Source organism: Pteropus medius, unplaced genomic scaffold, assembly GCF_902729225.1.
Source record: "Pteropus medius unplaced genomic scaffold, Ma_sr-lr_union100, whole genome shotgun sequence".
Lineage (NCBI taxonomy): Eukaryota > Metazoa > Chordata > Mammalia > Chiroptera > Pteropodidae > Pteropus > Pteropus medius.
Window position 1 is genome coordinate 10,966,995 of NW_024340699.1, and position 25,761 is coordinate 10,992,755.

A 25,761-nucleotide genomic window follows, 5' to 3' on the forward strand; every position below is an offset into this window, starting at 1 on the left:
GAGGGAGGGGGAAGGAGGGCGGAGAGGGGGCTGGGGGCTGGGACGCCCGTGTAACGAACCTTGTAAGGTGCTTGGGGTCTGGAGAGCTGGCCACTAGGGCAGGGGAGCAGAGAGGCGAACGGTGCCTGTCTAGAGTCACCCACGGCGACCGCGGCCCAATCACCCACGTCTCCAGCCTGTTTCCTCCTGGCTGTAAAGGGGCAGTGACTCCTGCGTTCTAGAGCTATCACAAGGGTTTGTGACACTGCTCACAGCACCAAACCTCTCCTGGCCATTCTTCCTTTCCCAGCTCCATGAAAACGTGGCCACCGCCACTCCATCGAGAGAACCCGGACTGCCATTTCCCAGGCTGAGTTTAATATCTCACGTGTTTCCCATCCTTTTCTTTTCTCTGAGAAGTTTCTTTCTCAGAAAGGCTGGAGGGTGGAAAAAGGTTGGGTGGTGGGTCTTGGCTGTCCAGCCCCACACCCCATGTCACTCTGGGGCTGGGTGGCAGAGGACACTGGGGCACACGGATTCCCAGCTGTCACTTTGACACAGCAGATTCCAGGTCCTTATTTAGAACCTTTGCTGGGGAGGAGGAGCCACTGCCCCACTCCCACCCCAGGGTGAGCAAAGGCTCGGGTTCCAGAACCAGGCCGACTCCCCGACCTTGGGCACAGACTCAGAACCCCGATCCTGGGCCTTCCAGAAACCCTCCCTGCCACAGGGTTGGCTGGCTGTGCCCCAGGCTCCCAATTTTAGTATCTGTGAGTGGCTGAGCTTGTGACCCAGAGAGGAAGAAAATTGAGGCCTTCCTCTGGGAAGGGAGGTGTGGATGCTACATCCTCTGAGACACCTGTGCCTCTACCAATATCGTCAGAAATACCACGTGAGACTATGTGTGCCTTAGTAAGAATATACATAATATTCTACACTGCCTAGAAGAAAGACTGGAAGGAAAGACAGCAACAAGTAACCAGTTCTTGACTCCGGGTGCTGAGGGACTGAACAATTTTTATTTACATATTTATGTCTTCCATAGTTTCTAGATTTTCTCCATTGAAAGCATATTACCATTAAAATCCTGAGAAAAATTACCTTTTTAAAAAAGAGAACATGTTTAAAAATGAAACTCAAAGATATAGCAGGAAGATAGAAAATATCTTCTTTTTGACTGAGAAAAGAAAAACTGAAAAGCAAAAGTCACGTATAAAATTACATATAACCCAGGTAAAAACAAAATATATGTAAGATATATGACTAAAATAATATATAAGATGCATGTGTATTTTTGTACTCTAAAATGAGAAAATTATATGTGAGACAGAATAAAAATAACGTACTTCTTATCCAGTTCCCCATTCCAACACATACTCAGGGCTCTCTATAATTCACTGTCCTACTCTCCTGCTAGATTATGGGGTGTTCAAGGGTGGAGGCAAAGTTTTACTTGTCTCTGTGTCCCTCTGAGGACCTGGCACATAGTAGGTACTCAATAAATGTTTATAAATGAACAAATAAATATCTTCTCTAAAATAAAGACACACATTAAAACTCTAAGAACAAAGGAAACCAGCAAGGGGCATTAGAACGTGTCTGACAAGTTAATAGAACATAGAAGGTTATGTATTCTCCGACGGAAGACCCAGGACACCTCTAGCGCCAGTGGTCCGCTTTGAGTTCGCTTATCTCCCTGGGTTGCTTGTGGACCCTGTGTCTGGCCTGCCGGGCTGGAGGTCCAGATGGACAGAGACTGTCCTTACTCCTCTCTGAACCCAGGGTGCCTAGCACAGCCTGCACTGGACTCAGGAGTCCAGTGGAAATACATCGACCAGCAGAAAAAGGCAACGGGCAAGATGCTCTTTATTCCATAAAAGACTAAAATAGGTTCTCGATATCAGACAAAAAGATAGAGGCAGGGGCACCCCAAGGACAAGTCCTTAAAGGGAGGCCAAGATCCTCTTGCAGACAGAGCCTTCCATCCTCACTGCTGCTTCTACCCTGGGGACAAGAGGGGAAAATCCCACTCCAGGAATTTTGGGGAAGTGCCACTGGCTCGGGGAGGACACATCAACAGTGACAGGGCACAGAAAATAGCCCTATTTCCCTTCCCGTGTCACAGTGCTGTGTTTTCTCCGTTTTCCCTTCTAGACCAAGTTCCACACACACGGGTTCAGGCTTCTCCATCTTTGTCCGAGAAACTCTAAATAGTTGATTAAATTCGAATGGCATTTAACTACTGTGCGCTACTATTTTTATAGAATGAACAAACAGATCGAGACCCTCTTTTGTCATATTCCCACTCCGGGGCCTTTTCACTGGGGACACCAGAATGAGTAAGAATTCGGGCATTCATTCAAAAGTATTCACTGAGCTTCTAGTATGTGCCCGGCACAGCTGTAGACCCCACAGTCAAAAAGTTAATTTATTCTCTCACAGCCACAATTGACATTTTAAACGCACTCCATGCTATGCATGTTTCGACTTGGGGAATATTTCTTTCCCCTTTGAGAAGAAAGTAGATTCCACTTCTACATAAACACTCAAAGGAAACGAAAACATGTGTCCACACAAAACTCGTCCATGTGTGTTCATAGCAGCATTATTCATAACATCCCCCAAATGGAAACGACCCAAACGTCCATAAACAGATCAATGAACAAATGAAATGTGGAACATTATTCAGCCATAAAAAGGAATGAAATCCTGATACACCCTATAACATGGGATCAACCTGGAAAATATTATGCTACACAGAAAAGGCTGAACACAACAGATTACATACGATTCCACTTATGTTGCGTCCAGAGATAAATCTATAGAAACAGACAGTAGATTCACGGTTGCCTGGTGCTGGTGGGGAGGAGGAATGGGGAGTCACTGCTAATGGGTGAGGGGTTTCTTTGTGGGGTGATGGAAATGTGCTCAAACTCATCGTAGCGATGGCTGCGCAGCTGTGAATATGCTGAAAACCATTGAATCGTACATTTTAAATAGGTGAATTACGTGGTATGTGAATTATATCTCCATAATGCTGTTATTTTTTTGTTACTAAAATAAAAAAGAAAAGAAAGGAGAGGATTTCCCCTTTCAAGCATGCAAACTGCCAGCGCAATGGATTTCGTAATCGAGTGGTCTGCTTTGGTTTACGAGTGGAATTTTTCTTTTTCAACAGCTTTGATTGAGCTCATTCTTCAAGGCAACTTTTCTCAAGGTTTGTGCTCAGAGTCCCACCCCCCGCACCCCCGCCCTGACCTATGTCGACGTCGTCCCCAGGTGGGCAGCCTCTCATGGCCTTGGCCTAATCATTCACCACACCCCCCCACCCCCGCCATGCCCACACTGCTCAGCTGCTGCCAGTTCCCAAATGCCAGAGCTGCCACCTGGAGCCCTGGTGACGTAAGGGCCCACAGTGTTGTGATGTGTTTGGATGGGGACTGTGTTTGGTGCCAGCGTTACCAGGCTCCAGGAGTGACTAATCCCATCTGCATTTCTGGTTTCAGTTGCCTGAGCTGTTCCGCTGGAGAACTTCAAACCTCTCAGCTCTTTCTAGAGAAGCTCGCTTCCCAGTCGTGGATGCATGAGCTTAATTAAACCCATTCCCCAGCTCCCTCAGCCACACGCAGACACGTATGTGCCAAACAGACATTTCTTGAGCACCTGTGAGGTATCGGACACCATTCTGGGGACATAGCAGTGACAAGACAGAGTTATGCTCTATGACAATAAATACACAATTTTTTTTTTTTAAGGAAAGAAAAAAATTCTAGATCTTGTTAGAGGTGCTGTTCAGATAAATGAAGCAGCGTGAGATGACTGTGAATACTTAGAAGAGCTTCTTCTTTGAGTTGCAGGAGGCAGAGGAAGCAGCTACCCGGGGAGGTGGCTGAGAGAGAGGCGTTTGTGTGAAGATCTGGAATTCTGAGCGAGGAGGCATCGTGCACAAAGGGCCTGAGGCAAGAAGCACAAGGAGGCCAGTGTGGTCCCCAGCTAACGGCCAGTGTGGAAGGGGAGAAAATAGGTTGGAATACGCTGGATCACGCAGGGCCTTCTCTTAAATGCAGTGGGGAGCCATTACAGGGGGGTCACGAGAGCAACAGGATGGGGCTCACGTTGTTCAAAGATCACTCTGGCTGCGGAGGGGAGGGGGAAATGGACAAGTGGGGGTGTGGGGAGGGCCGAGACCTGGACGGCCTTCGGTCTCCTTACGGGCCGGGCTCCCTCCGCGCTCCACGACCTCCAGGAGGGGTTTGTTCCGATACCTGTACTATTTTTTACTTGAATTTTTCATTTAACTCAATTGTTGTTTTCACTTTTAAAAAAAGCAGTTTTTAAAGGGAACTTATATCACAGCCAAAGGCCATGAGTTTGATTCACGGGTTACATTTTTTTCCTAATCCACATTACTGTAAACACATAACTTCTTTTTCTGAATTTTGATAAGCGTTTATTTGAGTCAAACTGATGACATAAGCCGGGAGCAAGACCTCAAATGCTCTAGAGGATACATTTTGCAGCTTCGACACGTAACTATTAAAGGCTTTTAAATGAACAAGTGAATATGGGCTTAAGATTAAAGATGAATAGTGAAATTATAAGAATAGACGTTTTCCGGGAACACATGAGTTTGATACGCTGGTTATTTTTTCTAATATACATTGAAATAAATACTGTTATTAAAAAAAAAAACAAACAAATCCCAGATCTGTTCACATTACCTCATGCTGGTTTGAGAAATAGCAATATGTAAGTTAGAACTGAGGACTTCAGCATTAACGGTCCCTGGCTAGGCTGCTAGTTGGTTGTGTAACCTTGAGTAACCTCTCCGAGCCTCAGTTTCCTCTCTGGTAAAGTGAGGATATTACTAACCCAACCTCATGAGGTTGCTGTGAGAACTAAGTGTGTGAGAAGTATTTAGAACAGAACAGGCTCAACAAACACGATCTAGTTTTACAAATCTAACAGACCTCAAATTCAGGCTCTCTCGAGCACCTACTATGTGCTGGGCCCTGTGGTAAGGGCCAAGAGTCCAGAGGTAAACAAGAACAGCCTCTGCCCTCAGATTATGAACCATCTAGCTGGGGACATCGACAAGCCTACGTGTAATCACCACCCGCTGTAAGGGGCACAGGTGGTCCAGAGGGAGGAAGGATTGGTTCTGTTTAGGGCAAAGTCTAGGAGAAGTCTAGCACCAGGAGAAGGTGCTGGTTGTGTTTTGATGGATGAACAGGAGTTTGCCAGGTAGACAAAGACAAGTCGGAGCATTCCAAGCAGAAGGGACAGCATAGGCAAGGGCCTGGAGGCCTGAAACAGGCGACTCTGAGAGCTTAGCGGAAAAGGATCACTTGAAGATGTTACTTTTACCTCAAGCTTGGAAGACACCTAAACCAGTGGCGGCGGCAGACCCTGGCCCCTGCCTCTACTTAGCCATTAGCCTGAAGTGGAAATAAAGTGAAGGCTAGATAAAGAATCAGAGAAACTTAGACTCCGGCGTAGATGGCTGTGGGCTGGAAACCTCTTCTTACCTGTGCAAACTGGGGCCGTGGCCTCCCCCGTCCGTGAAATGGGAGAATTAAATGAGGCAGTGTGTCTGAGGGCTGGGCATGGGCCCGGCTCCCAGTAGGTGCTCAGTGCCAGGCCTCCTGGTTCTGGCTTCCCGCCCCCACGGCCAAGTGCAGCGGGCTGAGCCACCCTACAGAAGGTGGGAACAAGTGTCCCAGTTGCCTGCATGCCCGGCCCGGCCAGTATGCAGACCGGCTGAGCCAGCCTGCCCTTCCCCCCACACCACGCTGCCTTTTCCCACACCCCGGGAGTTCCCAGGGGGACTGGCTGGGCCTGACCCCAGGATGGAAGGTCATGGCAGATGAGGTGCCTACACACTGCTAAGAACAGCAGTGACTTGTTTGCTCAGGGCTCAGCTCACACAATCCCTTTTCCCTCCCCCAATATTCAGACAAAGGGCCTGGAGTTGAAGACAGCCTTGCCCAAGGTCACACAGCAAGAATCCGGATCTCAACCTGGCCAGGAAACTCCACGGTTCCTTCTTTGCCCACCGTGCATACCTGTAATTGTGCCCCTGTGTTTTAGTGCCCTCCAAGGGTCCCCCATCTGCTCCCCACTTCCTTCCTCACTTTCAGTTCCTGAAGGGCCTGCTTTTTCACACCCTGTGCCTTCTGCTGGCTGCTCCCTCTACTTGAAATGCCCTTCATCCACCCTCACTCCCCCCTTCACCCTTCTCCTACCTGGCAAACTCCTACTCATCATTCAGGGTCCGGCCAACTCTCTCCTCCTCCAAGAAGCCTTCCCTGATCCGCAGCCTAACAGCGTCGGTCCAATCCTCTTGTTTGATCACTCGGCACCTCTAAATCACAGTGACTGAGAGCCCCTGGAGGTGGAGAACAGCCTCCCTCTGTCTCTCTTAACTTGAAGGCTAATAGCATCTGCTAGTCACTTCTTAATGAGTACACGAGAGAAAGAATTCACGAATCGATTGGTCTGCTGTTGCATTTTCTTAAAGGCGGCGGTTGTGTTTAGCAGTTTTGTTGCTGCTGATAGCAAAGTGTGGGCTTCCCAGCCGGGCTGCTGCAGGTGGCCTCACAGACCGCGCATTCCACAATGCTGGGGTGCAGAGCTCGCAGACTGCGACCCACTGTCCCCTCTGGAGGTGGGCAGTGGCCTGACCCCTGGCCGTCCTGGAAACATTTGCACCTTGTCAGGTGGTGGAGCAGAAAGGACATAGGCTTTGGAGTCAGACTCACTTTGGGTTCAAGTTCTAGTTTTGCCATTTACCCATTGTGTGTCTCTGGGCAAGGGACTTAACCTCTCTGAGCTTCTGCAGTGAAACGGAAATAAGTTCCCACCTTACAGGGCTGCCCTGAAAATTAAACAAGGCAGCACGGAAGGGCCTCACATGTGGTGAGCCCTCAAGCACTGTTCTTTCCCTTTCTTGAGCATCTGGGATCCTTGCTCCCCCTCCTCTAACTTCCAGACCATTTGCCCATCCAGGCGAGGTTCCTCCCGGACTGGCTGCAAACCTTTTCTGTCCTTGTCCCAAAGCCTGGACATTAGGACCAGTTCTGACACAAATCAGGAGGTCCTTTCCTCTAGGAATTTATCTCAGACGCCCTCGTCAGGATGTACACTGAAGCATCAGGTATAGAAGCCAAAGGCTGACAACAACCTGCATGCCCATCGGAGGAGGCAGATTCAGGAATTACATGCGTCCATAGGGTGGGGGACCACCCAGTCGTAACAAAGCAGCAGCTCCCGGCACGCTAACTGTAAGCCGTCTCCAAGATAAAGCGAGACGGGGAGAGAGTGGAGCACTTTGTTTAATCGATCTGCTGGGGGCCAGGGTATGAACTGGGACCATAGAAGAGGATGTGAGGGACAGACTCTCAGTTCACCTAAAGATGGAGCGCAACTGGTAACACTCGGGATACAGGCAAGAGAGGGGCTAATTCATGACACACAATGATCCCGGGGGCCATGACACCTAGTTCTCTCCTGGAATCCCGCTGAGAAAAGCTGGCCAGACTGTCTCTGAAGGACACGTGAGACACTGATGATAAGTCCCTCGAATGGAGAATTAGAAGATCAGGGGCAGGTGTGGAAAGAAGTCGCTGATCACACGTCGGATCCTTGGATGCTTCTGAACTTTTGCCATGGACTTGACTTAACCTGATAAAATGACAGCAAACCATTTTAAGTAAGAAACGTTTTAAAGCCAATGCATGCGAACTAATGAGTAATAACTTGCCTTGTGACCTTGGTGACTCCATTTCCTCATCTTTAGAATGGAAAGACCATCTGGAGAAGAAAACAGAGAGGCGTTCTCACATGCCAGAGCCCACCACTGTGACCTACACCAAGGACCGCCCCTAGATTTCAGTGGGGCCGTCCTCAGCCGTGTGGGACCTCATCCTCCTGGGCCACCCAGGTTTGGGTACCTGCTCTGTGTTCCAGCACCCAGAGCCTGTCGTTCACATTTTCCAGGAGCAGGATCATAGCAGCCCCTGGTTCAAGGGGTCTAATTTTAAACACGGGGCTCTGGGAAGGCAGATCCTGGCTACCTCCAAGATGCAGGCACTAAAAAGGATGACCTTGAGCGCAGAGGACAGAAGAGAGAAAACAGATCTCTTTCTCCTCCCTCTCTCTCTCCTGTCACAAACTCCAGTGAGTGCCTCTTCAGGAGTGCCCCGGACGACGAGGCAGGTATCAGGATTCTGGAGTGCTTTCCACTTTACCGGAAGTCAGGAGTCTCTAAGCTGACTGACCCCAGGAATCCCATTGAGAGCATCGGTTCAAAACAGACCATTCACCCCTGGCCAGGTGGTTCTTAGGAGTCTATTCATATTTCTTATTTCATAAATGGTTTTCATTTATTCGGAGTTTGTTTTACAGTTTGTTTAGATCCTGAATGAGAGCTATACCTGGCGATCGATTGGTATGTCTCCAAATCTCCTTTACAGATTCTCCCTACATCCGTTTATTTACTTATCGATCTATTGTACCTCCTCCCCGCAATCTCTCTCTCTTCTTGGAAATTATTTGTAGAATTAATCAGTTGTTTATCAGCAGAGCTTCCCATATCTGAAGCTGGTTGACTGCATCCCCAAAGTGCCACTTAATGTGTTCCTCTGTCCTCTGCAGTTCCTATAAACTGTTGGTTGAAACTAAGAGCTCGATCGGATTCAGGTTTGAGTTTTGGGTGAGATTACTTCATGGGTGGTGGCATGTTCTTCCATCAGAGGCTCATCCTGTCTCTCTTTTTGTGACGCTTGACAATCTTTCTGTGATGTGAGCAGCTACAGCTGCCCAGTTCACCCACTAGGACCAGGGCACGTTAATGTCCTTGATTCTATCATTCCTTCTACATTTTTAAGCAGGTATAAGTCTAGAAATAGGAACGTCCCCTCACCAGCCATTTGATTACCCCCAGGTACCATTTATATGGGAAAGGTAGAAGTAATTATGATTCCTTCCCTTTCTTTAGGAGTTGAACCCCTTTTTGGTACAATAAATATGTGCTTGAAGTATGAGTGGGCACATTACTCTGAGACTTTGTCTTCCCACCTGTAAAATGGGATGCTGGTGCATTCCCAGCCTTATCGGGTATGTGGGGACAGCTCAGTTCTTTATTAAAGGCTGGTGTACCCATGCCTCCCATCATTGCAGAACCGGGGCACGCAGCAAGGCTTTTGGCCTCTCCCCTGGCCCCAGCCTCAGTCCCAAATCCTCTGCTGGAAGATAGCGGAATCCAGCGGGGCCTTCCGTAAGGAACGCACAAACCCAGTTTGCCACCGACGGCAACCCAGTAAAGGGTCCGCCCTGTTCTCCCAGTCTCACAGCTCCCCATAGGGTAAACACACACACACACACACACACACACACACACACACACACACACACACACACACCCGCGCGCGCGGTCCCTCGGAGCAGCTCTATTGTCCGGCGGCTGGGAACGGGGCGCCCAGCCCTTCCTGCGGGGCGCTGACGCGCGGGCTGCGGAAGGAACCGCGCGTCTGGTCTCGGGGGCCGGGCGCATTCCGTTCGTGCCCGCGGGCCACACGCACGTCCGCCCCTCGCGCGCCCCGCCACCCCCCAGCGCACCGGCCCCCAGCCGCCCACGCCCGAGGGCGCGAGCCGACTCCGGGTTCCTGGGAAGTGGGTGTGGGGGGCAGCGGGTGGGGAGCCGGGTCCCACGTAATCGCCTCGACCCCTCCCGGACGCCCGCGGGGGCCGGGCTCCCGCGCCCATTCTATAGCTGGGCAAAGTGAAGGCCAGCGGGGCGCACGGACGCCCCAGGCGAGCGGGGCAGAACGGGGCTGGTGGCTCGCGGGCCCCGTCTCTTCCCCTACACCGTGTGGCCTCCCTCCCTCCCTCACCGCTCCGCAAGGGAGCCGAGCAAGTGGGGGTTGGGGGCGCTCTGGGAACAAATTCCTTCGAGACCTCAGGGCAGCTCAGGCAGACTTCCACGGCTGCCTTGCCATCCCAAAAGGGACAAGCGGCGGGAACAGAGCCAATACTTCTGAGCATCTACGAGTGTCAGGCCTCCTTCAATGACACTTGCTCATTTAACTCTCAAGACGGTTTGGCCAAATAGGTATTATTTATCCCAAGCTAAGTGTCTGGCTAGGAAGTGACTAAACCCAGGTTTTACTGAGTTCAAAGCCCCCCTTTTTTTGGGGGGAGTAGCCTAATTGCAGGGGGGGGAGGGAGGGGGCAGGGAAGGGGCTCCTTGGACCCAGAACCACAGAGTTCAAATCCTGGCTCCACCACTCAGCCAGCTGTTGGACAGTAGGCACGTGGCTTGCCTTGGAGCCTCCGGCTGCCTCGCGTGTGAAATGGAGATGATCAGTGCCTAGCGCACAGGCCGATTGTCGGCATTCTGGAAGATGGCGCGGGTAGCTCCCTTCCTATTCCTGTTCATTTCTCGTCTACAACTAAAAGGGACTGAAATGGAGCTCCCGCGTCCCACTGTCGCAGTTTGCCTGGGTGGGAAGGCGGTCCTGGATGCCAGACTTTCGGTGCCAAAACGGGGACACCTCGGGGAAACCCGAAGGATGGTCGTCCGTAAGGACGCTGGTGTTCTAAAAGTCCACACTGGTCTCCAGAGGGCAGGACGATGGCCATTTCATGCTCTCAGTGCTGGTGAATTTTCCCAGAAGCCCTCAGACTTCACGCCCTTTGTCCCCATGTCCCCGCTCTGCCCTTGCAGACATTCCTAACATGAAAATTTTCCACATCCTTCAGGACAGTCTTCTGGTGCCAGAAATAGTCAGGATTTGGGAGTCAGCCCAGGCCACTAAAAATAGCTCCCAGGGCCCCCTGGAAGCCCTGCACCATCTCAGCCCCAGGTGGCCTGCCACCCAATAAGCGGCCTGCCCTGGCCAGCACCTTAAATGACCATGAGCTCTGCTGGTCCAAGGGCAACGGACAGAAAAGCCTGGCTCCCATTAAGCTTCCTCCGGCCAGCTGTCAGGCCTTCTACCCAAGATGTCCCTTCCTTTGCCCCATAGCGTGTCCTTCCCCTCCATGCCAGTGAGACAGCACATTGCATGCGTTCACACCTGGACAGTCGCACGGGGGCCTTGGCAGTGTCACACAAGCAGGGACACACAGCTGCTCCCTCCCTGCCTACCTATGCCTGCACACTCTAGTACTCACAAAACAGCCACACACACGTGCACACTGGCATCTTCTTCAAGCCTCAAACGTCTCTATGTTCTTAAGGCATTTCTCTATATCCCCCACCCCACCTCACTCCACTTCCAAGAAGCTTTTTGTAGAACTTGTTTTTTGCTGTTGATACCTGGGGCCAGGGAGGAAGGGGAAAAAAAGGTTAAATATGCACTTCCAAATTATTTTCAAACTATTCCCAAGATTTCATGCCTGTCCCCTATCTGCCTCCCATCAAGTCAGTGAGAACCCAGGGCCAACAGACAGGGAGGACTCCTGGGGAGCTCTGTAGGGGAGTCCTGATTCTTGCCCATCCCCCCTGCCTGAGCCTCACAGCCCTGCTCACAGGTGCTCTGCCCAGGGAGAGAGCCTAGAGCTGGAGGCCAGGACACTTGGGGTTATTACCATCTGCTGGAGTAGAAACATGGTCTGTGCTCCCAGCGCTGCTGCCCAGATCCCACCCTAGCCAGCCTGCCTGCCTGCCTGCCTCCGCGGGGGAAATGGAAGCGGAAGAGGGTGTGTGTTCCAGACTCAGCTCACCAAGGAGCGGAGGCCACATCCTTGTCCTTGTGGGAAAGCAGAGAAAGGAGAACTGCCTGCCAGGGTTTGACAAGACCCGAGCATTGAGGCAGGAAGTCGGGTCCCGGTCAGGCACCCCCATTCACGCTCTGACGCAGCCCAGGTCCTTGCCCCTCACTCAGCCGCAGCTCCAGTGGTTTGCACAGGGTGCCTTCCCGTACAGACAACCTGTGGTCCCGTTCGTCATTTGTTCCCAAAAATATTTCTCGAGCACCTGCTATGTTCCAGACCTGTGCTAGAGCTGGGAATGTGAAGAAGGTGGATGTGGCCCCTGCCCAACATCAGATGCTACAACGCAGAGAGGGAGCAACAATAAATTACTGTCACCCTAGAGCAGAAGCAAAAACCGTGCCTGGTGCATCTCGCTGCTCCATGGCTGGAGAGTGTCATTTGGCGTCAGTGAACAAGGTGCAGAGTGGAGAAGAGGTGGTCAGGCAGGATCTGTGGAGGGGGAGAAGCCAGGCTCCCAAACGAGTGTGCATAGGAGTGAGTGTCCCTGAACGCGTGTGAGTGTGAGCATGTGTGCGTAGGACTGTGTGTGCGAGCACGTATATCTGAGTGTGGACATGTATATGTGTGTGAGTATGTCTATGTGTGCGTTGGGTCTGGGGATTACAATTCCAAGCAGAAGGAAGGCTCCGATTATTGAAGTAAATAAAATCAGTGTGGTTCGTTGCAGTGGTTGGAGAAAGAGGTACTATGCCGGTAGCAATGTGTGTTGAGCATTTGCCATGTGCCAGACGCCATGTTTACTATAGTAACTCATTTGGCCCTCACAGCAACTCGATAAGGTATTTCTACTATTAATCCATTGTACAGCTGTGGGACCGGGGCACCAAAATGTTAAATCACTTCCCCAAAGCCACAGGCATAGGAAGCACCACCACCAGAATTTGAACCCCAGAGGCCTTGCTCTTAAATGCTCTGTCGGGGATCAGATTAACTGGGCCCCTGGAGGCCATGGAAAGAGTTGAGTTTATTCTGGGCATGATAGGGAGCCCCTGGAAGCTTCAATGCAGAAACGTGATTTCATGTATTAGAATTCGGTTCAGTTGCAGGAAAAGCCCAGTGTTAGCGGTGGCTTAAACAATATAGGAATATAGAAATATAGTTTTCTCTCACCCCAAAATGCACACCAGATTCAAGAGGAAGAGAAGACAAACCACAGACAAGGAGACAATTTTGCAAATAGCGTATGTGATAAAGAATTGTTATCCAGAATACACAAAGGACTCTTAAAACTCAACAATAAGACAACAAACCACCTGATTTTAAAAATGGGCAGAAGATCTGAGCAGATAGCCTACCAAAGAAGATATAAAGGTGGCAAATAAGTGTATGAAAAGATACTCAACATCATATGTCATTAGATACAAATGAAAACGAGATACTGTTACATACCTATTAGTGTGGGGAAAACACTGACATTATCAAATGCTGGTAAGGATGTGGAGCAACAGGAACTGTCTGTCATTCACTGCTGGTGGGAATCCAAAATGGCACAGCCGCTCTGGAAGACGTTTCGTCAGTATCTTACAAAACTAAACATAGTCTTACATCACAATCGGGCAATTGTGCTCCTCATTATTTAACCAAAGAAGCTGAAAACTTATGTCCACACAAAAACCTGCTCATGGATGCTTACAGACCCTTTATTTCATAATTGCCCAAATTTGGAAACAACCAAGGTGTCCCTGAGTAGGTGAATAGATAATCTGTGTTACATCCAGATAAAGGAATATTATTCAGTACTGGAGAGTAGATCGAGCCTACGACAAATCCTGGGGCCTTTCGTCCTTCCATAAAATCTATTAACAATAAATTAGCTTCAGACCATTCCTCGTCACCCTGGGGACAGGAGTCCTTCTTGTGCAAGACTTCTAGGGCTCAAGGGTCACCTTTTCCAGAAATGCTTTCCACTTTGTTTTTCCTCTACCCATATCTACCTGAATCGCCCCGCCCCCTTGCCCACACCTCGCCGGCCTCACAGATCACTGTGCTCAAGTCATGGGTCAGCCCGTCCGTCGCTACCATGTGCTGGGACAGGCCAGGGTCAGGGGCCACGGCTTCTCCATTCCTGTGTGTCCAGTGTCCAGCGCAGGGCTTGGCACCAGTTAGAGCTCATTAGCGGCTGGGTTCATGACTGGACTGTGGGCTGGAGCATCTGTCTCGACCATGACCATCTATCTGCCTTTGCCTCTTCAGTGTCATCCACAGTGGACACCATACCCCAACCCAGCTGTAGGTGACAACTTCCCCACCACCATCGCCACCGTGAGGCTCTGTCAGGCTGGCAATCCTAGAATGAGGTCCCTCACGACCCCCCCAAATATGTCTTCATTTATTCAACCATTCACTTCCTCAACTATATGCCAAGCCGTGAATTGGAAGCTGGGGACACAGAAATGGAAAAAGCATGATCCCGCCCTCAGTGGCCCATGGTCTGGTGGCGGGGGGCAGATGCCCTCTCCCCTGCCTCCTTCTGCCCTCCCCACGGCCTCACTTCCAGTCTCCCTTCCTTTTTCCCTCTCGTAGATTCTTATTGAGCAACAGACATAGAACTACACAGTGACGAGTGCCAGGAAAGTGCCGTTGAGAGCGCTCATAGGGAATAATCCCCAATGGTCATACAGACCTCAACAAAGGACATTTCCAGGAGGTTCAGCACAGCTAGCTAACCCTCCTAATAGATGAGAAGCTGTGAGTCATGAGCCCCAAGTGGTCCTACAGACTTCCCCATGAATCACCAACTGCCCCATTCTCCTTGTTAGAGGCACACGCCGTGGGGAATTCTCCTTCAAACAGGAGGGAGGAAACTTAGGGGGAAGTGGTGGGAGGATGGGGTTCAGAGTGGAGTCCCTGAGCAGATTTTCCCACCATCATCTTTGCTAAGATCACCATCCTTGCCCCAAGAACCGAGCCTCAGGATCGCAGGTCTTGGATAGCCAAGACCTTCATGATGCTTCCTGCTTATGAAGCGCTTTTATACATTTAATTTACACACCACCATGTTACTGGAACATTTCCAAGGGCAATTGCCTTATGTGGAAGGGAAAGAGGTTGGTTGAGCAGAAAAGAATCACTTCCCTCTAGCTTGGGCCCAGGACCCACCCCCAAAAAGAGAGGGAATTGTTCAACATCTTTAAAGTTCTTTCATTGATTTGTCCCATGTATTGAGTACCCACTACATGCCAGGAACTGTCCTAAGAGCAGGAGATCCTCCAGTGAACAAGATGGGTGAGGTCCCTGCCCTCGAGGCTTTACATGCTAGTAGGGAGATAGACCACACACAAATAAATAACAATTAGGTGGCGATAAGTGCTATGTTGAGAAATAAAGCAGAGAGAAATGTGGGACTGGGTTGGGGTAGGGTGGCCCACCGATAAGATGACTTTTAAACAGAGACCTGATGTAAGTCGGTCCAGATGGAGGGAAGAGCAGGGGTCCCTGAAGCAAGGGAGAACTTGCTTGCGCTAGAAAAAGCGATGGGGCCAGCCTGGCTGGAAGACACGAATGAGGGGGAAGACTGGCAGAAGACACGGACAGAGACATCTCAGTCAGACAAGCCGTGTCGCGTTGGCAGCCTGTGTAAGGACGTGGCCTTTCTTCTGAATGAGATGGGAACCATGGGAAGGTTTTGAGTAGAGCAGAAAAAATCACCTGATGCATGAGAAGTTTCATTCTTGGTTTTTAAAAGTCTAACTCCCTTCCGGTTATGGCAGACCACATAATTCAGAACCAGCCTACTGCTGTAAACTAGGAAAATTGAAATATTTTAAAATTTTTCAGTTGGAAGACATTTGAGCACTAAAAGGGAGTGAGGATTTATGGGATCCAGATCTGAAAGAAAGAACTGAAAGAAGAAAATTTGGAGGGAAGAGCACAGTATTTGGGGCCCGTTTTCCCCGGAGGGTGCCTGACTTTTGGGTATCTGAAGGGCATCTGAAATAGGAGACAGAAAGTAGAGTTCGGGGCACACCAAGAGGAATCTGGTACATTCTTAGGTTTTTGGGGTGCTCAAAAAAGTAATCCAGGCTGGGAGACTGCTAAATGCCCCACACTTTTAGCTAACTCCCCTAAAGCATACACCCTTAGAATAAGAATGAAGCCATCATCACAGGGCCTAAAGCTGAATGTCAAGTCCTGTCAAACCATCTCGAGCTCTAGTTGGATTGAGGTGATCTGAAATTCCTAGGTCCCCCAGCCACCTGCAAGAAAGTAAACCCTCTCTAAAAGAGGATAACACCACCTTAAGCCAAATTATTTCTAATATTTTTCATACATAGTGCTTGATATTCAATCAAAAATAACCAGGCATATGAGGGACTAAAACATAATTTAAAGAGAGAGAGAGAGAGAAACAATAAGCAATGGATGTAAACACAAGAAGACCCAGATAGTTAATGGTCATAGACCTTAAAATAACTGTTTAATATGCTAACAAATAGAAATGGAGAAAGAATTGAGAATTTTTTAAGACAAATGGAAGACATCAAACCACAAATTCGAAAGCACCACAACTCACAAACCATATAAGTATAGGAAAAAAACTACAGAGACTTTATACTAAAATTGCTAAGGAAAAAAGAAAGACAAAGAGAAAATTCAAAGCAGCCAGAGGAAAAGACAGATTACCTTTAAAGGGACAACACTAAGTTAATTAGCCAACATCTCATAAGATACAATGAGTCAGAAGACCATGGAATGTATCTTCAAAGAGGTGGGAAAAAAAATAAAGTTAAAACTGAATTATTTAGCCAGTAAAAACATTTTTCAATAATGTAAGTAAATCAAAACATTTGTGGGGAAGCGAAAACTGAATTTGTCGTAAGATACGTACTGTATGCAACGCTAAAAGGATAGCTTTGGCTAAGAGGTGGAGCAGAGCTTTTAAAAGACTCAGGAGTCTAATGGGGCAGAAAAGTGGCTGCAGATAGACTGTGAGAGACGATGCAGAAGCAGGGAGAACAGCCATGAGGCTACTGCAGTGACACAGGCAGCAGAGGATGGTAGCTGGACCAGAGAGGGAGTTTGGGAAGCGATGAGAAGTAGGTTGGAAATGGTTACGTTTTGAATATGGACCTGTTTCAATTTGCAGATGAATTAAATATAGGTTATAAGAAAATAAGAGGGGTCGAGGCTGTCTCCAAATTTAACTGAGCTAACGGAAGAATGAAGTGGCCATTAACAAGGGAGGGTAGACCATGGGAGCTGGTTTGGTGCGAATCAACGGTCTGTTTTTGGAATTACCAAAGCTGGAATTCCGTCTACTTGCTATGTAAAGGAGGCTCTTGGATATACAAGTCTGTGGTTAGGGGAGAGGTCTGGGCTAGAGATTAAAATTTGATAGCTGTCAATCTATGTTCCTCTTTTCATCTTTCCTTGATGGTAATGATGATAATGATGATGGTTAAAATCATTTATTGTTTACTGTATGTGGACTACCATGCAAAACATTTTATGTAAATTATTTCGTTTAATCTTGACCGCCATGTGAAGCAAATACTTTCATCGCTTCCTTTTTAAAGATGTGAAGACCGAGGCTTTGAGAGATTTAATCCACTCAAGGTCATATAGATAGTAGCTGTCTATCAATTTTGTCCCAGGTACTTGGAACAATAGCCCAGAATTTTTTTTGCATTATTTTAGCAGCTACTGAGCACCTTCTGGGAGATAATTGTCACTCACTCCCTTATTCAGAAGACATGTAGCGGTGGCTGCTGCTCACTCAGCCTTGAGCTGAGTCCCAGGGGCCCAGAGATGCATAAGGGAGGATGTCGACCTTGAGAGACTCACAAACAGGCGGCTAGCGGCAGTCGCACACTCACGGCCAATGGGCTAGGTCACAGCCAGGCTGCAGATTATTTTGTTTGGGCCATATGAAGTTTCTGAAATCAGTAGATTTTATATAAAGATACAAATTCCTGGCTTCTTCTAAAAACAGGAAGATCTGGCAACACGGGGCCTACATTTCCATCTTGACTGGCAGCTTTCCTTGGGGTGCAAAGCATTGAACTTCCCCAGTCACCACAGTCTCCAGTGGACCGATTCTCAATTATGTGCCTTGCCTGGCCCACGAGGTGGCTGGATTTCCAACCCTTGGATTAGAGCAGAGGGAAGGAGTTAGATGTGCTTGGGACGCTGTTTGATGTTGGGGGAGGTTATTTAAGCCGTGGGGACAGGGGGAACGATGCCGAAATGAAGGCTGCGGCCTCTTCCTGGAGAGCCTTGGATTATATGCCCGAGTGAGCGTGGTCACAGAGAGAGAGAGGAGAGAGGAGAGGGAAAGGCCGCGAGAGATAAATATTGAGTGTGCTGCAAATCAATGGTACGTGTTTGTCGAATGAACGAATCATGAATGAACATACAAAGAATGCAGGAGGAGGCAGCCAGCCTCAAGTGTCCATTGGTGGCGGCCTGGATGAAGCTTTTAAACTCATACTTTGCAGTGTGGTACACGACAGAGGATTGCCCAGGGTGGGCTGGGGTACAGGAGTGTGTGATGCCCCCACCCCGGGCAGGACATTGAGGAGGACCCATTTCTGCGGGACCATTATGTCTCCATTACACTAACCCACCTCCCCAAATTCCAGGACCCTTTTCTGTCTCTTCCCAGAAAGTGTCTGTTTCTCTCCCCTCTGTCTTCCCCAACCAGCCCAAATGAACCCCAGGAATTCCAGAGTCTCCCCAGGTTTGGGTAAGGAGGGGGCTTAAAGCTGACAGCTGGGCCAGAAAGGAGGACAGATGCCAGTCACTTCAGGTGCTTCTTAGAGATGAGAAAACTGAGGGCCAGGAAAAGGCACACCTTGCCCACAGTCAGTGGCTCAGGGCTGGTGGTCTCTAAGCAAGAACTGTCCCCAAACGAAAGAACGCAGGCCTGGGCCATGCGCCAGGAGGGGGCGAGACGACTCACTTCTCCGTTTCCCTTCACCTAGGCACTCTGTGGACGAGCTCCGTTGCTCAAGTGACAGAATGGGGACAGAATGGGGACCAGCTGAGGCATGAGAGAACAATGAGCCTTTCCCAAGCCTCTCTGATGTTCCCAGAGGTGACCGCCTTTCATTTAATCCTTAAAGAGCCTTTGAAAGTCAGGGGTTATTGGCCCACGAAACAGGTTTAAAGAGTTTAGTAACTTACCCACAGTAAATCACACAGGTAATAAGTGGCAGAATCAGGACTTGAACTTAGGTCTACGTGATCCATCAAACGCTCTATCCATCAGTTAAGGAAGATCCCTCCCACACCTCAGGTCTGTGCCGCCCTCCCGGCCTTGAACCGTCTTCCCACCTCGTCTCTCCAATGGACAACTGGGTTGTATCATTCAGAGCTTAGCTTAGCCTCCCTGACCACCAAAATCCAAAGGAGCCCCGCCCCTTTACCATCCCGCCTTCGTAGCCTTCGCCCTTATCTTATTTCTTAATTAATTACCCCCCTCCCGCTTCATTGGTAGCTACTTGAGAGGTGGAACTTTGTCTTGTACCCAAGTATCGCTGGGCCTAAAGAGTCACTAAATATTTGATGAATGAGTGAATGAATGAATGAACGGACCTGCTGCTTAGCTTAAAAGGCCAGTCAAGAAAAAAGTGGTTTTACGGTATTTTCCTCAGCAGAGAGGTTTTGTCCACGGTGGTGCTAGCAACTAGGAACCCTTTGTCCTCGGGAGGAAAGAGAAGCAGATGCTCGCATTGGCCCCAGAGGCTGCTCTCCAAATGGGCTTGGCCTGCAGAGCTCCAGGGAAGTCCCCAAAGGTGGGCAGCCCTCCCACCGGCTCCCCAGAATGCGACCTGCGGAGAAAAACAGCCCGGAGTGACCTGGATGCACCGGGCCGGCAGGGGAGGTGTGGGAAAGCGAGGCGGCCGGCGCTGGGCGGGGCCACCCCGCGTGGCCCGGGCTTTGTTTGCATCTGTGTATGGCAACCAGAAACCGCCGCGGCCAGCGCTTCTCACGGCCGCCTCCCGCACCCCGCCCCCCTGCATTTTAATCTCCTAAACTGATTTGTCAGCAGCAGGAAGTGACATGACAGCTTTCCTCACAAAAGGGGAACTCCTCCGCGTTACCATGGGGATGGAGGCCACTGTATGATCACAGATTTATATAATCTTAAAGGTGTACACACACACGATGGCATCCCTCGATGGGCGTGGGAGGGAGGGCGGGAAATGGACGCCGGAGGCTGCAAGTTCAAGGCAAATTAGCTATGATTTGTAAATTTCCAAGGAAAGGAGAGGATGCTGTGGAGGCGGTTGGAGTTAGAAGTATCCTAATGGGATAATGGGTACCTGGAAACCACAAAAAGCACACCGTAGGCATCGATGCATTTTCTTCGTTTTAGAATTCGAGTGCTGGGAGGAGCCTTACCCATTAGATCCAGTGCAAATTGGTCATTTTATGGCTGGGAAAACTGAGACGGAGAACGGCAGCGGTCACTAGGAGAGGAGGAAAGAGTCTAAGTGTTTCTCCAGGGCCCACTCCCTGCCAGGTGCTGACATTCATGAACCCATCTCCTCCAGATGTGAAAACTGAGGCCCCAATGGATAAATAACTTTCCGCTCCAAAATTATGTGGTAAGACCATGGCGACGCCCGGTTGGCTACAAAGCTCATCTTTTCCCCACTCGCTCAAGCTATGTTTTGGACTCAAGTAGGACTTTGGTCCCCACGCTTCTTACAGACCCAGGTTCCAGACTCTCCAATGTCCTTTACTTGCCATATGACCTTGAACTAGAATTAGACCTCTCTGAGCCTCAGTTTCCTCCTCTGTACAATAGGTGTTGCTGTAAAAAGTTTAACGCCAAGGCATGCAAAGCAGTCAGCACAGCGGTTGGCACACGGTGCCAGCTCTGAAATTGACAGCTGCTATTACCACATCATCAGTATTAAACGATTGAGTTGTCTCTATTTCAATCTTCCACTGAGAATCAAACATTTTAATAGCTTCAGTATCTTTCTCTTCATCGTAACCTCCCCCACCCCATCCCCCACAAGAAGGAGACTATCATGCTGGCTCTCCCTGGCTGGCGGGAGGTGGAGTGGCTTGTGCCAGAAGTGAGTGAATTGTTTTCACTGGAGGCTCCCTTAGGCAGCCGCTGTATTTTTCCACTGCGTGGATCGCACTGGAGATTAATTTTGGTCCAGCCAGGGCCAGCCAAACAGAAAGGAATGGCCCGAGCCCATGGGGAAGTCAGCCATGGACGTGAAGCCACTAGTACATTTCCACGAAGGGAGATATTGGCAATAGTAAATTTCTAGGGTTTGATAAAAACACTGGGTACGGTTTGTTTTGAAAGGCAGGAACACGCTTGCAATCAGAAGCCCAACGGAGGAAATGTGCTTGCCAGCCCAGGGTTAGTTCTTAGAGCTTAGAATACAGGGATCTTTTAGGCCCTGGGAGTCAGATGGCAGATGGTGAACCAGGGAAGACAGGTCAAGGACACTAATTCTGTATCAAGGCCTTGGACAAGGACCATTACTGAGTGCTACTGGAGAAGTCAAGAAGGATGTTTTTTTTTTTTTTTCCTGCTTCCTACAATACCTGGTCCAGAAACAAGTCACGGGGGCAGGAGCTAAGGGGTCAGTAACCCTTAGAGTTCCACTGTTATTTATTGCAACATTATAGACTGAATCGTGGGTTGTTGGTCAATGACACCTTCTCTGTTTTGGCCTGTTTGGCAAGAGAGAGTAAAGACCCAGACTATTGCCATAGAGCAAATTAGATGTAACTGTCGCTCTACTTCAACAAAACTATGAAATCAGAGCAGCAAGTAACCTGGAGGCAGCTTCCAAAAATGCTGTGTACATAGGCAGAGGTGCCGGCTTGGATATGCTCCAAAATATTCATAAAGGTCAGGGGAGGGTTTCAGGTGACTTGTTGATGTTGTATTTGCGTATAGTGCTTGGGTTTTTAGCCATCCAGGTTATTACTTTCACACACACCAAAAATCAAGGTCTTTTCAAAAGCAAAAAGAGAACACGCGAGACAGCCCAGTGCAAAGCACACAGGATTCGAAAAGCAGGCGGGCCCGGTTCTCCCGTCCCCGCCGCTCAGCCGTGCTGGGTCTCAGCATGTTCACAAAAGCCGAGAGGTTTTGCGGGCGGGGAACACACACTGCTTTGCATGTACGAGGAACACATTTATGCCAAGTTTTGGAAAAACCTCATCCTCACAATTAGCTTTTTCTATTATCCTGGGGAAGGTAATGAATGAAGAAAGACAAACCCAAGTACATGGCCATTCCTTTCCAGCTTTGGCTCTGGGGACACAGGCCCCCTGGGTGACATGGTAGGAGATACATGGGGGAAACACTTGGTTGTCTACCCCCCTAGCAAACCCCACCACCTTGTGGGACGGAGGGGCCACCAGAGTATAGCATCAGATCCCAACACACATTCTGGTGGCCCTTGTTCAATCCTCTGCTATTCCTCTGGTGGCACAGGGGTGAGGGAGCTGCCGAAGAAATAAAGCATGGAGTTTAATAGAAATGCCATAATTTATTCTGTTGTATAAAAAAGTCATCCTTATGTAACAAAATGTCTTCTCAGAAGAAGAAATATATTATTTCGGGTCATAAATAATCAGCAAACATACAACTGTTGGCAACTAAAAAAAAAACCAACACCGGTGCTTTCCATCAGTGCTGAAAACAAATCTGCTTAGGATATATTTACAGAGTATTACAGTACTCAAAACACAAAAGTTGAGGTATTTGGTTCTTCTAGGAGTCGACGCCGACGTTTGTGAAGGTAAACCTACACAAAAATAAATAAGGTACATTTTCATATGTATGTGTCGTCAGGAATGGTAATAATACTGGTAGGTATGTCAAGCATGAAGAGTTTCTACAAAAAAAAAAACAAAAAAAAAACGGGGGCAAGCAAAAAGAAAAGGGCTCACACAGAGTCCCTTCTTTTCTGCCCCTTTCTGTCAGGGGGACTTGATGTACCCATTACATATTGGTCCCGAACGTGCTGAATTCAGCAAACACCTTGACGCTGAGTCATCACTGTGAGTGCCTGGGAACCCAGTGGAACTCGGGTGAGATTCAATAAATAAGGACCAGCCCTCGCGAACCCCCTCCCTGGAGTTATTGCATTTCTCCCCTCGGGAAGGGGCCTGGAGTCCTGGTGGGTGGGGAAGGTCGCCTCCCGTGGCCTTTCAGCAGCTGGGAGAGGTCGTAATGGGGCTCTGAAGGTAGCTCAACGCACTGTTCGTGGAGTGGACGGGGATGGAGACGGGGAAGTTGAAGACGGTGGTGGTGGAGGTGCCGCGGTCCAGCACGGACATGGCGGGGCTCCCCGCCTCTGCCGAGCAGTGTGGGGCCAGGACCTGGGACTCAAATTGCAGCAGCTGGCCCATGAAGCTGAAGTTCGGGGAGATGATGCTTCTCCTCTGCTTCACGAATTCAAAGGCCTCGTCCAGCTTGACTCGGTTAGTCCGCATGAGGTAAGCGAGGCAGATGGTGGCCGAGCGGGAAATGCCCGCCTGGCAGTGGACGAATACCCTTCCTCCGGCATTCTTGATGGAGTCTGGAAAACAAAGGGCGGCTGGTTACTGAGAGCTCAGAACGGCCCCAACCCCAGGCATACAGTGTCTAAGAAATGTCATGTGTGGCCTGTGCAGAGATGGCCAATGTCACTTCGTGCCATCACACGGACACTGTTCACGGAGGCAGTGTGGGTGTCATGCAAAGAACAGAGGGCTTTTAAACCCAGACCGGGTATCCAGTAAAAAGATGGACGTTGGGCAAATCGATTCGACTTCCTGAAAATCAGTTTACTAATCTGTAAAGCAGGACATCGAATTTACAGTTTGCAGAGATGTTGCCCAAACCAGACTGATATTTAACGTCTGGAAGAAGGCTCAGAAGAATGTCATTCGAATTCTTGCCAGAGTTTGGGCTCAGTGGCTAAGATGGGGGAGGGAGGCAGAAGTCCCAGGCGTCCGTTCTATTTACCTATAAAGTCGATTGCCTCGTTGAACCAGGAGCTGATGTCCGCCTTGTGGTTGTCCTCCACGGGGATGCTCTTGTACTGGTAATGACCCTCAAAATGGTTGGGACAATTGGCTGAGACGTTGATCAACGCAGTGATGCCCAAGGCATCCAGCATGTCCTTGCGGGAAGCATGATAGGCGCTGCCCAGGTACAGAAAGGGCAGGATCTCCACTGGACCACCCTGAAATTCGGAAATATCGAGCACTTGTCAAGCTTTGCTCAGAGTCCATGCTGGTGCCCACACCTACAAAAACTCTGCTGGAGAAGTCAGCTGCAGATACCAGGTCAACTTCTCAGCACTGTTGTAGTATAATAGGAGACTAAACCTATTTGTCTGCACAGGGCCAATGGTCATTTCTGTGGTGCCAGCAGTTAAAGAATCAGCTCCGTCAGACCACTAAACCATGGGATGAATAATATCCCCGTGTCCCCTCCCTTATAAATAAAGCTGCAGGTCACTTTCTATATTCTCACTAGCGCTTTCTCCCAGGCCTTTACCAGCTGTTCCTTCTCCCCTCTGGTACGGCTCCCTACTAACCTGATCGTAGAGCGGGGTGCTGCAGGAACTGCACCCCGATTCGGCGCTGTCAGGGACGCTAGTACTCAGAGGAAGGCTGAGCCCCATGGGGGTCGACTGTTTGCTGCACAGCTCCGGGCAGGAAGCCGAAAAAGCTTCATATCCTCCTGGGAATAACAAAGAGATTTTTTTTTTTTCCATTAGTACCGCTGGGACAGAGCACCTTCAACGCAGCTCCCCCACCCACCAGGGCTGGAAGTTTCACCAGGGAGTCTTTGTTCCCGGAGCCAAACAAACAAAGCCAATGACAAGTCCCCGGAATACGACTCCGGCGCCCCGGCGCTCCAGATGGGGCAGGGACCGAGGGCCAGGCGTGCCCCCGGTAAGGCGCTGGGGGGCGTGCGGCCCGCCCGGAGCTTCCCCAAGGGCGTACCTTTGAGGAAGAAGACTTGCGTGGCGCGCGCCTCGCGGCAGAGCGCGCCGGCGGCCAGCGCCAGGGTGCCGTCGCGCTTGGCAGCGTCCAGGGCGGCGCTGCGCTCGTCCAGCAGCACCACGGCGTGGTAGGCGCCGGCCAGCAGGCGGCCGCGCAGCTCGGCGTTGGGCACGATGTGCTCCAGGCCCATGGCGCCCTTGGCGCGGCGCCGCACGATGGTGCTGAAGCGCACGTTGACCGAGCCGGCGATGTGGCCGGCGTTGAAAGCGAAGAAGGAGCGGCAGTCCAGCAGCAGGCACTGCGCCGCGCGCTCCCGCAGCAGCGCCCGCAGGCCTCCGGCGTCCAGCGAGCCCACCTCCAAGACCATGGCCGGCCCCAGCGCCCCCAGCGTGCAAGTACTCCTGTGTTCTTTGTCCTCCGAAGCCAAGGGCAGGGAAGCGGCTTTCTAGGAAGAGCCCGACCCCGGTGACTTTCTTTGCGCGGAACCCAAACTGCTTTTGGACTGAGCGAGGGGCTTTGGTGCGGGTTTTCTTGCTGCTCCTCTGACTGTCCCTGCGGCCCGCGTCGCACGTTCCGCCCCGGTGTCCTTCGCAGCGAGCTCTGCCCCGGGGAGTGCGTTTATATGTGGCCCTCCAGGGGCGGGGCAGGGCGGGCGCTCAGGGGGAGGGGAGTTGTTTGTTTGAATGGCGGTCACGTGACCGGGCGGTGACGTCACCCGCCCTGCCCGGCTTGGCGCCGGCAGAGCCAGAGGCGAAGACGTCACCGGCCTCGGAGCGAGATCCGCTTGGCCGCGCGCTGCCTGGGCCCCGGCCCCGCAGCTCGGCCGTCCGGCCTGCGCCTGTCGGGTCCCCCGGGACCCGGCCCGCGCCGCTCTCCCGGCCCGGCGGGGAGGAGGAGGCGGGGAGGGCGCGCCGCCAGCCGAGGGCTGGCGCGGATGCGAGCGCTGGCAGAGCGGGCGACGTGCCACCGGCCCCTCCCCTCCCCTCCCCCGCCGCCCCTCCCCCGCCGCCCCTCGCCGCGCCCCCTCCCGCGCCCCCGCCGCCGCCCGGAGCGGAAAGTGGCTTCCTGCGTTCTTGC

The 25,761-nt window shown here is 50.6% G+C and overlaps 2 protein-coding genes across 2 annotated transcripts in view; one reads left to right on the plus strand and one right to left on the minus strand.

Annotated features, from left to right (window-relative positions):
- The window catches only part of ERGIC1 (endoplasmic reticulum-golgi intermediate compartment 1), a 183,141-nt gene that overhangs the window by 52,822 nt on the left and 104,558 nt on the right, over positions 1 to 25,761 (plus strand). The window lies entirely within an intron of this gene.
- On the minus strand, positions 22,213 to 25,304 carry DUSP1 (dual specificity phosphatase 1). The gene is made up of 4 exons (XM_039878100.1): positions 24,685 to 25,304; positions 24,273 to 24,418; positions 23,696 to 23,915; positions 22,213 to 23,267 (listed from the first exon to the last, which is right to left on the minus strand). The coding sequence occupies exons 1-4, from the start codon at positions 25,049 to 25,051 to the stop codon at positions 22,897 to 22,899; spliced, it is 1,104 nt and encodes a 367-aa protein (XP_039734034.1). The 5' UTR covers positions 25,052 to 25,304; the 3' UTR covers positions 22,213 to 22,896.

Bases quoted from the DNA above. Each gene is read 5' to 3' on its own strand.
- DUSP1 (XM_039878100.1), bottom strand. From the start codon at position 25,051: ATGGTCTTGGAGGTGGGCTCGCTGGACGCCGGAGGCCTGCGGGCGCTG. The intron at 24,419-24,684 runs GTACGCCCTTGG...TGTTATTCCCAG, and splicing joins GCAAGTCTTCTTCCTCAAAG to GAGGATATGAAGCTTTTTCG. The intron at 23,268-23,695 runs GTAAATAGAACG...TTTGTTTTCCAG, and splicing joins CGAGGCAATCGACTTTATAG to ACTCCATCAAGAATGCCGGA.